Genomic DNA, 15,672 nt, shown 5'->3' with positions numbered 1-15,672 from the left:
TTTTATAAAAATTTCGCTTCACTTCAAAAAAGCGAGCGCTTCGCTTCTCGCTTTAAGAGAAATGGGGGTTGTCGCTTTTTCTCGCTTCACGCTCTTCACAACACTATCATATACATAATTACTTCCTATAGCTACTATTCAGTTGTTACGGTAGTGTATTCACATGTATTCGCGCTGCTGTATTCATGAATACAATAACAAAAAGCGCCTAAAATCAGGGCAGTCCAGATGTACGCGCATGTATTCACATGTATTCGCACCATGCATTCATGAATACAACAGTAAAAATCACATAAAATCATGACAGTCCAGCTGTACGTGCATGTATTCACATGTATTCGCGTTGTTATATTCATAAATACAGCAATAAAAAGTGCCTAAAATCAGGGCAGTCCGGCTATACGCGCATGTATTCACATGTATTCGCGCCATATATTCATGAATACAATAACAAAAAGTGCAGACAATCAGGATAGTCCAGTTGTACGCACATGTATTCACATGTATTCGCGCTGGTGTATTTATGAATACAGTTGTACGCGCATGTATTCATGAATATAGTAACAACAATCCCTTAAAAATAGGTATGTCCAGCTGTCTAAAAGAGAGAAAAAATATAAATAGTATATTTCATGCCTTATTTCATGCCTCAATTGTAGTATATACGATAAAATACTTATTTTGCTGTAAAATATAAAAGGTAGCTATAGAAAATAATATTTTAAAATAATTTTAGTTTATAATAAATAGGGTGTATACCTTTTCTATAAGAGGTAAAATTTCCATGTTTTTGTATCTCTATTATCAAATGGATCTAATCTAATAACATGACTCATTCAGTTTTAAGTTCCGAATTGGTATATCACAGTCCGTTAATCGTGTGAGTTGACCAGCTCATCTAGTTTGGGACGCTATGCACATTTAATTTACTGGAAGCTTTTGTGTGGAAAAAATGTAACAACTTTTGGAATTTTCATTCTTATTACTTTCTATTTCATTCAAGAGTTCCTCTCCTTTTCTTAAAACACAAGATCAAGAATGGGAAGTACTATCCCTACACCTCAGAGGCAGTCTCTTGAATTATAGTATTATTTTCTCTTTCCTATCCATTTTATTTTTGAATTCTCATCTGACAGAGAGTGTTATATTTTCCGAAATAGCAAGCTTATCTTTGGTTCGGCTTTTGGATTAAGTAATTATTCAAATATTTGACTTGATTGATAAACCCACCGCGGGACAGTAAAACGGATTTTCATCTTTTATGCAACTAACTCTATTCTCACCTAGTGTATAACTCTTTTAACATAACATTGCTTATAAACAAATTCAATACCATTTTATAGGCAGTGTAATCTTATTTCTAATTCCATTAGTTAGAGTGCAACTACTCAGACAATCAGTTGCAGGGCAAAAGTTACCATATCATCAATCAATTAATTGTCCTTCAAGCTCAAAAGCTGGACGCGAATGCATTATATATTAATTAACTTTTCATTATTATATGGTTAGAGCGTCAATAGTCTTAATTTGGTCAGTTTCATTTCAAAGCCAAAACTGTACTTTTTGTTATCATGGTCTCCTCCAATTGTGTTTTGCCACGTCAACTGTGATTAAGAAATGGTACTGCTGTTAGGGCTCTGAAATCAAAGATTAACGTGGTGGTCCTCCTACTTAATTCAACACATGAAAGCGATCTTGTTGTTTTGTAGTCCACATTAGTCTCCCTAAGCTAGGCCCATTTGGTTGGCCCTGTTTTCGTGTCAGGTAAAGAAAATTCAAAATTTTGCCTCATATATTAAAAGTATATATCATATTTATAATAAATCAAAATTATTTTAAAATATTATTTTCTATAGTTACTTTTTATATTTTATAACAAAATAAATATTTATGGTATATACTATCATTAAGACATGAAATAAGGCATGAAATACGCTATTTATATTTTCTCTCTCTCTTTCTTTCAATTAACACACGATTCTCTCTAAAAAAAATTTCTTCTTTCTCTCTCTCTTTATTCTATCTCTCTTCGAGCAAAATAAACCAAATCATAGGTACACGAAAGAGAAACAAATCATGAAAGAAAGCCTCAAAATCTCAAAATCAGAATCATGAAAGTAAACATATAATAAAAAAAGGAAGTGAAGATTCCTTGGGCGATAAAGAGATTGAAGAGAAAGAGGGATTCTTAACGCGGTAAGTAAGAGAGAAAAGAGGAAGAAGCGGTCGAATTGGAAGCGGTGTAAACTATAACAGAAGAGGTAGTGAAGCGATACAAGGAGTCTTGGCCGGAAAACGTTATTTTTGACGAATTTTCTTCTCTTCTTTGCTATTTAGTCACATACATTGATACAAAATTAAAAATTCAATGTATTCTGTACAAATTCACTCAAACACTTTGTATTTTTGTATAAATATATTTTTTTTTGCTCGTGTTTATGTATTTTGAATGTCTGTATTTTTTAAATACAGCTGAATACACTTATATTCATGCATACCGTACATACAGTATGCATGAATACAAGATATAAATATTGAAATACACTGAATACAAACATTCAAATAGAACAAAATATAAATAATGAATACATTTAATTTTAAAATATAGTAAAATACACTGAATACAAATAGAAATACAGTGAATACAACCAATGAAATATACTGAATACAGAAGTAATAACATGTATTAGGAATAACTAAAATACAGTTAATACAATATATTTGAATACACTGTATATAAAATAACGAATACAATAAATACAAACAATGAATCTAATGAATGCAACAGAAAAAAAAAAATTAAAACACATTAAATACAAAAGTTATATACAAATGAAAAATCATTCTAATTAATTGGGTTGATAATGAGGTATGTTAGAATTGATTTTGTTGAGTTATATTAGGAGTGTATCACGCTAATTGATATTATTTTCGTTATTAGACAGGTGGACATATCTATTTTTAAGGTGATTGTCGTTACTGTATTCATGAATACATGACGCGAATACATGTGAATACATGCGCGTACAGCTGGACTGCCCTGATTTTAGGCGCTTTTTACTGTTGTATTCATGAATACAGCAGCGCGAATACATGTGAATACATGCGCATACAACTGGATTGCCCTGATTTTAGGCGCTTTTTGCTGCTGTATTAATGAATACATGGCGCGAATACATGTGAATACATGCACATATAGCTGGATTGTCCTAATTTTTAGGCGCTTTTTGCTGCTGTATTCATGCGCGAATACAACGAATACACTACTGAATAGTAGTTATAGGAAGTAATTATGTATATGGTATCTATAAGAAGTTAATAGTTAAGGCAGTAACTAAGATCTCTGACGGGCTCAGTCCAATTGGACTTCCACTGTATGCTAAAAGTTTTATTACTAATAAAAGAGATAATTTGGGCTTTTTATGTGTCTCAAATTTTAATGTGCCCTACTCGCGTTGGCAACCTAAATCCAGATCAGTTCCCATATGGGGGCCCATGCTGACTGTGTTTACCAATTTGCCACGAAACATCGTGGACCGCCAATGGCCGAGGCAGAGATTGCGATTTGGACAGCATTAACTTTCCAGAAATGTGAGTCAGACTGATACTTCTATTTGTTTGCATAGGCTTTTTGTTTGTGGCTCCAAAGAGATAAAAGCAGACTCTTGGGGCCATTTCATTCACGGTACAGTTATGAGATGACTGTATTGCATGAAGCATAATGAGAAGCAGATCTAAGATTACAGGAAGATGAATGCTTAATACGAAGAGATGAATCCAGAATATAAAATTTACGGATTCAATATTTAGTTTCTATTATTGTGCCCATTATAATTTTGGAATTATAAGTTCAATTTTTTTTTTTTTTTTTTTGTAAAATAGTAATTTCTTATATCTATATTATTGTGAAAATGTTGGGATTAGTTGAACCCATTACCTATATGCTATATTCCACTATTACTAGTTTTATTAGGCATATTTCGTTTAATCATGGAGTGTAAGATTTTCTGGTGACAAAAGAAGAATATGAATTTTAATTTGTGAAAATCTTGAAAAAATAAATCAAATGTAAAAAGCAAAAAAAAAAAGTACTTAATTAACACGCAAAAATTGACACCGGACATGCTTCTCTCGTGTGGGCGCCTAGTTCTATAAGAAAAAGGAAAAACCAACAAGATTAATCTAAGATTTGAACCCACAGTCTCACTTAAAAAGGTGCACCCAATAACCATCGCATCATGTTATGCTTTAAACTTGGGTGTACACACATATATTTAATTATCTTTTAAGAAATATAATATAATATACACGATCTAGGGAGGGAAGCATGTGTTCACGTGCCCCATGGAACCCCTAGATACTCCCCCGAGTATAATGTATTATATGATAGAATAATAATGTAAGCATTGTTATTGTGTGAGTAACAAAGAAAGGAGTGATAATGGTGAATCATGATATATAGATTGTTACAGTCCTATGTAGGTATATTGCCAAATTTAAGGATATCTTTTCTTTAATGATCTTATTCACATATTGTTAATGCAGAATCCACATTTTATCTTGTATAAATGATAAATAGATTCACATACATATAAATTAGCCATAATTAATTAGTAATACATCATCTCACTTACGGTATTAAACTCCGCATAACCTACGTGGAACGCTCTATTAGTAGTATATAGAGAGATTATACTAGTAATTATGTATAGTTCTATACTAGCAACCAACCATATAAGTAATACAAAATTTTACACGAGAATTAATTTTCTTGTGCTTCAAAGTTCAAACATAGCGACCCCTATTTTCTTGTGTATCAGCTGAAAAAATGTTGAACTAGGAGGCAAACACAGGAGAAATCGTCGTTACATATTGTTGAAAGGAAAAAAAAGAAAGAAGAGAGAGAGAGAGAAAATCTACTTTGGATTTTTTGAAGGTGAGGATATATCATACAGAAAGAGAAAAGGCGTTCAACTAAAAAGAAGAAACTGATGAACAAGAAAGAGGGAGAAGTGTCTTCTATCTTGAAAAGTTGTATCCTCAACAATCATAGGTCCTCAACCTACGTTAGCAATAATGCATAAGTTGTCATCCAAACATTGGGTGTACCCAATGTTATTTATGGCACCTTAATTATGCAACAGTAATGAAGTTTGTGAGTTCATACTCTCCGGTAATTTACCTTTTAACATTAATTAACAATAAAATTAGTCATATTAAACTTTATTTTTTCATTGAAAATCCAACAAATAGTCCTAGGCTCTTTACTCCCAATCAACTTTGGAAAAAAAAAGTTAATTCATTTTTGATATCTGAAAAAATCAAATAAAAATGAATAAAAAATCAATTAAAGTGGACGGAGGGAGTAATTAAAACCCTTCCAAGACCAAACAACAAAGGCAGAGAAAAATAAATGAAATAAATTAAAACAAACAAAGTAGATTTCAGTGCACATCCAGATCATAAGCCGTTGAATACTACAACATAGGGGTGTTCAAAACCAAATCGAAATCGAAAACCGAACCGAAACTGAAGCTTAATGGCTTATTGGTATCGGGTTAACGGTTTAACGGACGGGGAACGGATTGAAATTTTTTTATTAACGGCTTATCGGTTTGGGGGCGGATTATTCAATTTTCTTAACGGATAATCCGTTAACCCGTTAAGAATATATATATATAAAATTTATTTTTATCCATATATATATTAAATATCAAAAACTCTTCCACTTCTTCCAGCTATTTGCTTAGCTTATTCTCCCACCCTATTATAAGATTGTTTAAGCTGATGTCTATGGTTCACTTCTGCTTTTATTTTTTAAAACTAATGCATGTTGTCTATGTTTAATAGAAGAACAACAGTGTTGTTGCCACAACTTTTATCCCACAATATTGATGATAGTACTGTCTTGAATTATGTTCTGGGGAAATAGCGCATCTGCGTTTTCTGTAAATTGTTTACTACTTATAATCCATACCTATTTCTATACATAACTGTCTTTTGCTCGGTATTGTTTGTATGGTTAATGATATAGCGTGAAATGCATGGTTGAGAGTTTAAGTTAGAAATTTGAAGTTATTGTTTGAACTTTGAAGCTGCATAAATTCAAGCTCTGCTAGGCGTTAGCTGCAGGCCAAATATTTCTGTGTATTCTGCTCACTTATGGATTAATCATTTTGAAATATGTATCCTGGACTCACTTTGAATATAGACTGGAATTTCCTATTCTGAATTTGTATGCTAGGCGTTAACAGACATATGTATGTCTGGACTCATGTAATGTAGTCTGCTTTGGGATTTAATGGTAGGCGTTAACATACATGTATGTCTGGACTCATATGTAGTCTGCTTTGGGATGTAATCTAGCCTACAATGTGTTATACTTTTTTCACTCTACAACACATGACACACTACATCATTCTTATGTAGGCGTTAGCAGACATATTTGTCGGGACTCAATGTGTAATTTCCTATTATGAATTTGTATGCTAGGCGATCAACAAACGATTAATGCACGCAATATAGATTTAATTAGGCCGATAAACCGCCCGATTAGAGCTAAACCGATACCAATCCGCCCGATATCTTATCGGGTGGCTAGCGGATTAATATATTTAAAAACCGATAACCGTTAAGCCAAACCGTTAAGAGTAATTAACCGCCCAATCCGCCCGATAAGCAGTCCTACAGTACAACATCAATCTGGGATTGAATCTAACAAATCAGGACATTTAACTGCAAAAGGGAAGCTACTTGGATAGTAGAAGTTGCAAAATATCATGATAGAGACATGCATGTTCGGTTCAAATAGAACTTATGATGATAAAACAACATCAAATTTTAACGTGTATCTATATCCCTATAGCGTAAAATAGGAAGTGAAATGAAAAAGTATAGAAAGTCAAAACTTATAAAGCTAAAACTAAAAAAATAAAAATAGGGAGTAGATTAGATAGGACATATAGCTTATTAGATTACATTAGAGGACAGTAAGAAATCTGAAACGATAAATATGGGGAGTTCTTAAATGATGATATGACAAATGAAGTCAGGATGATCATCAAATATTGAGTTAGGCGCAGAGATAATTAGGTGTGCAATATTAGGGGGTCCAATGACTGCTTGCAATTAGCTGTATAGAAAGGTAATCCTTAGATGGAGGCTTTTCCATTTGAATTCACCAGTCTCCATCATCTTCCTTTCTTTCCTTTCCTTCTCCTCATGTTAACGCATATATAAAGATCACAAATTTCAGACAATCAACACATCTCCAATTGTATAATCATATATACAATTCTGATTGGTTTCTTTAATAGATAAAATGATTTCCTCTTCTTTAAAATATTCAACTGTCATTCCAATCTTGCTATATGCCTTGACCTTTTCTTCCTCAGTAAGTGCACGACCCGCCACTTTTTTACAGGACTTTAAAGTGGCATGGGCTGACTCTCACATCAAGCAAATCGATGGCGGCAAGGCTATTCAGCTTATACTCGACCAAAACTCAGGATGTGGGTTTGCTTCCAAAAGCAAATACCTCTTTGGACGTGTTAGCATGAAGATCAAGCTCGTTCCTGGTGACTCTGCTGGAACTGTCACTGCCTTTTACGTAAGTAGAGTGTACTTAGTTTATATAACAGCTCAGCCCACTAATGATATTGTACGCTTTGGGCTCAAGCTTACACGACTTTAACCCATTATCTCTCTCATATTTTTGTTAATGAGAGATTTACTTGGGGCGTCACAATTTACCCCAAGATTTCATTTCCTGGAAAAGTAAAAGAAAGAGGTTTAATCTAAATAAGAACAGAATTTAATTATATAAATTTCAGTGTAAAATATTTAACTATGGTTTCTAATCAGTCAAAGCATTGCATTTTCATGTTACTAAGTTAGAATCACTATAGACAGTTACTCATCATTGTAAGCAGTTATAATACGTAAAATAATTATACTCTACCAGTGCAAAGAAGTTAAAGCTCGCGGAAATTAATTATTGCATGTGACATTATCATTTGTAGATGAACTCGGACACAGATAATGTAAGGGACGAGCTAGACTTCGAGTTCTTGGGAAACAGGTCAGGCCAGCCGTACACTGTCCAAACGAATGTTTATGTCCATGGAAAGGGTGACAAGGAACAAAGGATCAACCTTTGGTTCGATCCATCCGCTGATTTTCATACCTACACCATACTTTGGAACCACCATCACACTGTGTAAGCAGACATATAGTACTACTTAACAATTATTCTTCCATCGATCTTTTAATTAAAAATCACAATAAATAATACTTAACTGTTTGTACTATTGAAGATTCTACGTGGACGCAGTACCAATTAGAGTGTACAAGAACAACGAAGCAAAAGGAATCCCATTCCCCAAATTCCAACCCATGGGAGTTTATTCAACATTATGGGAAGCCGACGACTGGGCAACGAGAGGTGGATTAGAGAAAATAAATTGGAGCAGATCCCCATTTTACGCATATTACAAGGACTTTGACATAGAGGGATGTGCAATGCCAGGACCAGCAAACTGTGCCTCAAATCCTCGCAATTGGTGGGAAGGAGCTAATTACCAACAACTCAGTGCTGTGGAAGCAAAGCAATATCGCTGGGTTAGAATGAACCACATGATCTATGATTATTGCACTGACAAATCCAGAAATCCAGTAACCCCACCAGAATGTGTGGCCGGAATATGAAACTTTACATCAACTGTCCATTATTTGTATACATATTAAATGGTGCAAATAATTGGAGCGGTGATTAATTTCGGAAACCAGGTGTAAAAGAATGCTACATATAGATATCAGTATATAATCATCGTTACCGACACTACACATATGTCCCTACAAAGAAAGGGGAAGGGGAGAAGAGAAGAAATTTGTTGTATTTAATTTGTGTTGATATTGTCATGGGTCGCTAGCTAGCTCATATATTGAAAGCTCCGTGTTGTTGTTGTGATTTTGTGAACGTGGGATCTACTGAAGGTCTAAGAGTAAGGGGTGGGCAAAAGTCAAATGTCATTTTATTGCTTTAATTGGTGTTGTCTGTATTTGCTGTAAACTGTACGAGAGCCAATAATATTTCTTCTTGCTTGAATTGTGAAAAGGATGTGATATTTATTCTTCTCTTGGCTATAATCTTTTCAACCTCTCAAAATAATGCTGGTCATACCGTTGTTAACAAGGAAAACATGAAAATATGGAACCAAAAGGCAACAAAACGTTATCAAATGTGTAATATATTACTCAATATATATCTATGTTCTTCGTTTTCCTTGTAGGTTGAAATGCCTGATAGGCATGTCGATGCATTTGAGTCTTTTCCGAAGGCGAATCGATACTTCAGACTCATTTGAGATAATTTCTTCAAAATTTGCAAAGCTATAGACATTAATTTTAACTAGTTAGCTACCAGGTCATTTGATATGAAAAGATAAAGGAAATAAATTAAAATATGAAGAACTATGAGAAATACATGGGTGAGGTTCAGCAACACACAAATAACGGAAATAAAATTAGAAGGTACGATGACAAATATACAGGTGAAATTTAGGCACAACCAATCACATCTAAGCATGAGGCTTGTTACAAAAATGTCTGCCTCAAATCATATTGAAAAGTATGATTCATTTTTCTTAACTTTGCTTATTATTCTAAACATTGTCTTCAAGCTGTATGAGTTTTGTTGAGCTGCAATGTTCAGATTCAAGATTAAATTTTAAGACATGATACACAGAAATTGGAGTGATTAAAGTTTAGGGAAGCAGTTTACTCGCTGATCAAGAATATGTGCAAGCAATTAAAGGACCAGCTTTATGTGTAATCTTGTTACTGTAGGAAAGAAGTGAGTTTTCTAATTATGAACTTCAAACGGCCACCAGTTCGTGGTCACACTGGTCCCCCGTCCATAGAACATGAAATATAGAAGGACAAACAGAAACTTTGAAACAATGTGCTCTTTAATTGAGATAACATATTCGCCCTAAGACATTCTTCTTTTAATAGTGAAAATTGTTTGTCCAAAAGACTTGAAGATTCTTCTACGAGGGAAAATCCACTTCATAAAACATACTCTCTCGACTCGACGAGATATACTCCAAAAAAAATGGTAAATTATGCAAACATAAATGCCAGTTGTTCTTGGAATAAATCAGTACAGCAGCATAGCTATGCTAGTCAATTTTTTTAATGTACTATTTTTTCTAGTGAACAAATTACCTATCTTACTCAATTTTCAAGTAAGAAATCACTTGAAGCAACATCGATCCTCTCCTTATTAAAAACAAGTATAGAATGACGGAACTATCATTTGACAAATTTCATGTGCGACGTGGAACATTTCTTGATGAGCATTTAATATATAAGCTTGAAAAAAGTCATCTCCAGTGATAGTTACATCTCAATTTTCAATGTTTGTTTGGTAAAGATAACCGTAACCCCGTCACTTTTTGCCATGCTCTGTGATTAATGATTTTGAGATAGTTAAAGTAGAAAGAACCGTACCCTAACAAGACAAGTAACACTGCCATTAATTGTTAACCTCCCTTACTTTAAATTTACTCGGCTAGAATTGTCTAGTCATACTAGTCATTCCACATGCTCACATCCAACAAATAGAAAGTTTATCTTACAATTTTGACTAGATGGACAGCATGCTCCTTCTCCATAACTTGTTGAACAGAAAACCTCAGCCATATCTGTCGAGCAGTAAAAAGTGATTTCAACAGGGATTTATTTTTTTTAATAGACAAAATTACATAATAATGCACTCCATAACCTGACCTTGCAGTATTTTAGCCCAGTTACAAGTTTGCAAATGTATAGCCAAATATCAATAAGCTTAGATCCGATTTTTTTTTTTTGATTCTTTATATCTTCAGGCGTGAAATATCCGTGAGTTTCCATTCTCCCTTTTCCTCAAGTTTATACATACCTATCACATCTACAAAAATGCAAAAACAAACGTGAGAAACCTAAAATCGCATCTCCTTTAATGCTAATCTTGTTAAATTTTGAATATAATTTTGTGAGAAATTTGGAGTGGGTATTGTTTGCACTTATTAGAAATAGTCTAAGTAGGTTGTATACAAAATTTGAAGTCATTTGACGGAGGTTTGAACTAGTTTTATACAAGAATTGCAAGTGAAAATCGTACAAAAAGTTCGTTAGAGATACTTATGCACTTTTATACAATGTTATACATATTTATACAAATAGGTACAATATACAAAGTAGTAGCAATAGTAGTAGCAGTAGCAGCAACAATAGTAGTAGTAGCAGCAGAAGAAGCAACAGTAGAAATAGTAGCAGTAACAGCAGCAACAACAATAGCAGCAGCAACAACAACAATTTAGTAGCAGTAGCAGTAGCAGTAGCAGCAGTAGCAATGGCAGTAGCAGCAGCAACAACAGTAGTAACAGTAGCAACAGCAGCAGCAGTAGTAGTAGCAGCAGTAGCAGCAACAATAGTAGCAGCAGCAACAATAGCAGTAGCAGTAGCAACAACAACAATAGTAACAACAACAGCAGTAGCAGTAGTAGTAGTAGCAGCAGTAGCAACAACAATAGTAGTAGTAGTAGTAGTAGCAGCAACAGCAGCAGTAATTATAGCAGTAGTACCAGTAGCAATAGCAGTAGTAGGAGTAGCGGCAACAATAACAGTAGCAGTAGTAGTAGCAGTAATAGTAGTAGCAGTAGTAGTAACAGCAGCAGCAGCAGTAGAAACAACAGCAGCAACAATAACAAGAGTAGTAGTAGTAGTAGTTCTTCTTAAATTTAACTCAAATCTAGCTTAAATATACTCCAAATCATCTCAAAATTTTCAATCCAATCAACTAACAAATCGAAAAATTTAATTTTTGAAAATGAAGCTTCGAACGACCTTTAATGGTGACTTCTATTTTTCAAGTTTTTAATCAACTACTGAGATTAAATTTACATTTGGAATGAGGATAAGACTGAGACAATGCCAGCATCTTCTTTCTAGTTTGATGATTCAACAACCTACCAAGTGAACCTCACAGTTCTCTCTTGTCATGACCCCAATTTTCCTCCGAAGGATGTCGTGATTGCACCTAGTCTTTAAGACTAGGTAAGCCTAACACTTACTGAATTAATGGCAAAAATTCAACCAACAACTATAAAACATCAAATGTCTATACAAGCTAACAATCCCAAAACCGATAGTATAAGTCACAAGCTCAATTGAGTTCACTAAAGAAAATATCTAAGTACAACTGTTTCGGAATAGAATTAAACTGTACAAAGATAACTTCCGAAGGTGACTCTGAGGCCTATGAACGCGATGACTGGTATACCTTAAAATCTCCGCAGCAATATCTGGTCCGCTATCTAACAGTCAACAGACTCCAAGTACTTGGATCTGCACAAAAATATACAGAAGTGTAGTATGAGTATACCACGGTTGGTACCCAATAAGTATCAAGACTAACCTCGGTGGAGTAGTGACGAAATACATGTCAAGACACTCACTAGACAAGATAACTTGTGCAATATAGAGGTATAAGGCTAATAATGAAAGGCAGAAATTAGTAAATGGCAACATAATCAACATGTGATATAAACAGTAAAGCAACAAGAACACCGTGAAGTATCATTGAACCCAAATAAGAAACACAGAGAACAATCAATTAATCAAGCCGTTCTAACACACGATTCACAACGAAATCACCCCGTGATACCTCATCTCATAGTCACAAGTTACGGGTCTCAACCTATCATCATGTACTCACAACACCTCGTGCCCATATCTCGAATCACAATCGCACGGATAACTCACGTGCCAATATCTCAATCCGCCCGGCATGATCATAGGCTCACAATCACTATCCGCCCAGCATGATCACAGGCTCACAATCACAATCCGCCCAGCATGGTCACATTCTCACAATCAAAATTTTTCCGGCATGGTCATAGGCTCACAATCAACATGGAAATAGATAATACAAGAATACTTAGGCATGATCAATAAACGCCAAGTTTCATACTCCTGAGCTAGTATAAGTGGCATGCTACGGTTTATGCTTGTGCGAGTGTGCTACTGGAGCCCAAGTCAACAAGTAATATCAAAGACATCGAATACTCATCGAACAACAAAGCAAGTCACGTAAGGTGTATGACAAACACAAGGGAAAGCACACCATCACACGAAAATCACCAACACAATCAAACCATCACACATCATCCCTGACATTGCCACCCTTATCTCTCCAATAGCCACCCGTATCACTCCGCCCTGACAGTATAATTAGCCACTCTTATCTCTCCTACAGCCACCCATATCACTCTGTATAATAGCCACACTTATCGCTCCGTCCGGACAATAACACAATATCTACCCGTATCACTCTGTACATTCAACATTAGTGACATGCCACCCTTATGCCCCGCATAATAATAACAGTGAAATGCCACCCTGATACTCCGCATAACAATAACGGTAAAATGCTACCCGTATACTCCGCATAACAACAACGGTAAAATGTCGCCCTTATACTCCGCATAACAATAACCAAATCACACAACAATTCACATGTGCTATCATCACAACAACACAACAACACAACATATTAACTCGTATCGCAAGAGCCCATAGGCCACAACCTTTCTAAAGATTCAACGATATCAATATTTTCACAACAAATAGCCCACGACTCAGCACAACGTATATAGAATCTCAATAACAACAAAATGAACAGAAAAGTAACTCAACAAGGAACAACACACCTGTAAAGTCCAATGAATCTTTGGCTTTAAATAGGTTAATTACTAGATCAATAAAGTGATTTTAGTGACACAAATGGGTATAGGATGTCATATTGAGTTATACAAAAAAATGGTTAGAACATGGATACAATTATTTGGTGTATAACTCAGAAGAATAATAAAATGGCGAGATCACAGTCATGTTCGAGGTTCTTAAATTAATTTATAGCAGCAGTTTTTATTATTATAAACATTACATAAGTGTTGATTAATGAAGCGTATAACAAGGAATATGAGTATAAGTGATGGTGGGCCCAATGGGGTCTTAATTATTCTTAGAGTGGGAACTTAGTCCCTCATGTGACCACTGCTGAAACTTTTGGCAGCATACCACATGTCTTATGTAAAATTATATTTAGTTATTCAATTAATATTTCAATTCCTTGTAAACTCTAAAAAGAAAGAAGGGTACAACTTACATTAAAATAAATAAGGAAGAGAGAACCAAGACCTTCTTTTGGCTTTCCTTGACGCTAAGGTAGGCATTCTGCCCTTTTAGCTACTGGAAATTCGAAGGAGAGGCTTGGTGTCACGCCCCGAACCTGGAAGCGAGACCGGCACTTGGTGCCTCACCTAACCTAGCGTACCAAATTGTGACTAAGGGACTCTGAACATATAATGTAATTTGGCCATGGGGTCACCTTGCAAGACAATTTGCGAAGCAAAATATAAAACTGAATGGAAACTAGCGCTTAATAAACATGAATAAAGCTGGGCCGACAAGGCCGTCATGACTACTACAACTGACAAACCACCAAAATATACATACCAGCCCTACAAGCCCAATATACTGCACTAACCAACAGGATATGTCTACAAGCCTCTACTGATGGAAATATTGTGATCGGAACAGGGCCCTGACCTACCCATAACATATATACATACATACAGAAGATGTACACGAAAACCTAGACCCGATAACTCTGAAGGACGTGGAGCTTACCGATCAGGCTGAACTCTAGAAATACCTACTGAGGAGGTCTACCCGTCTGTCTATCTGAACCTGTATGCATGAAATGCAGCGTCCCCAGAAAAGGGACGTCAGTACGAAATAATGTACCGAGTATGTAAGGCAATAACATAACGGAAAACTGAAACTGAACTGATAATATAATAACTGGAAGTAACTGGGAGTCAAAGATGATCTGGAGATATAATTACTTGCTGATACTGACTCAACTCCTTCAATATAGTAAGTAAAATAAATGTCCGGCCCTATAAGGCTTGGTACGTGTAACTGCTCGGCCGTAGTAAGCTCGCTCATAGGTGCGCTCGGCCATACTAGGCTCTGTATATCGGCCATCCTAGGCTCGCTCATAGGCGCTCGGCCACAGTAGGCTCGGTATATATAACTTACCATCTGATCAGAGGTTGCGCAATAGCGGCCTGCCATCAATTATAGCTCGATGGTGGTGAAAATTCTGTAATACTATATAGATATATAGACCCTCTGCTCACTTGACTGGAAGAAAATAATACTTAACTGAATATAAAGTCCCGATAAGGGAGAATACTATAACTTCTGAGACTAGGATAATATTAATAAATTCATGAATACGAACTTCTCTTTATGTTTCATTATCAAACATATGTAGTTACGGGATTAAACCAAAATGAATGAAGGGCTTAGCCTTAACATACCTTATCATAATATTTCCAATCACCAAGTTGAACTCGCCTCTTCTCACCTTAATCTACAACAACGATAATAATACTATCATTAAGTTACGAAAGGTACAACTATCGCACAACCAACGACATGCTTATTTTGTATTAAAACGGACAACATCTCCCCTATAATCCTTACTTCCTCCAAATTCAAGATAACACCAACTACACCAAAAATAACAATAACAACATATATACATTATTTTTCAAT

General features: G+C 35.1%; 2 protein-coding genes across 2 annotated transcripts; one reads left to right on the top strand and one right to left on the bottom strand.

Moving 5' to 3' along the window:
* Positions 1-7,130: 7,130 nt before the first annotated feature.
* Positions 7,131-9,115, top strand: LOC104105066 (probable xyloglucan endotransglucosylase/hydrolase protein 7). The gene is made up of 3 exons (XM_009613303.4): positions 7,131-7,609; positions 8,022-8,218; positions 8,316-9,115. The coding sequence occupies exons 1-3, from the start codon at positions 7,322-7,324 to the stop codon at positions 8,704-8,706; spliced, it is 876 nt and encodes a 291-aa protein (XP_009611598.1). The 5' UTR covers positions 7,131-7,321; the 3' UTR covers positions 8,707-9,115.
* Positions 9,116-9,662: 547 nt separating this feature from the next.
* Positions 9,663-11,983, bottom strand: LOC138905340 (uncharacterized). The gene is made up of 4 exons (XM_070193850.1): positions 11,947-11,983; positions 11,357-11,798; positions 10,943-10,951; positions 9,663-9,699 (listed from the first exon to the last, which is right to left on the bottom strand). The coding sequence occupies exons 1-4, from the start codon at positions 11,981-11,983 to the stop codon at positions 9,663-9,665; spliced, it is 525 nt and encodes a 174-aa protein (XP_070049951.1).
* Between the last annotated feature and the right edge of the window lie 3,689 nt (positions 11,984-15,672).

This window comes from Nicotiana tomentosiformis, chromosome 2 (genome assembly GCF_000390325.3).
Source record: "Nicotiana tomentosiformis chromosome 2, ASM39032v3, whole genome shotgun sequence".
NCBI lineage: Eukaryota > Viridiplantae > Streptophyta > Magnoliopsida > Solanales > Solanaceae > Nicotiana > Nicotiana tomentosiformis.
The sequence above is the reverse complement of the archived record's forward strand: the minus strand, read 5'-3'. Positions and strand labels throughout refer to the sequence as shown.

Coding starts and splice junctions, on each gene's coding strand:
- LOC138905340 (XM_070193850.1), bottom strand. CDS start 11,983: ATGCTGGCATTGTCTCAGTCTTATCCTCATTCCAAAT. Junction 11,799..11,946: donor GTCTTATCCTCATTCCAAAT/GTAAATTTAATC, acceptor AGTATATTTAAG/CTAGATTTGAGTTAAATTTA.
- LOC104105066 (XM_009613303.4), top strand. CDS start 7,322: ATGATTTCCTCTTCTTTAAAATATTCAACTGTCATTCCAATCTTGCTA. Junction 7,610..8,021: donor GAACTGTCACTGCCTTTTAC/GTAAGTAGAGTG, acceptor TATCATTTGTAG/ATGAACTCGGACACAGATAA. Junction 8,219..8,315: donor TGGAACCACCATCACACTGT/GTAAGCAGACAT, acceptor GTACTATTGAAG/ATTCTACGTGGACGCAGTAC.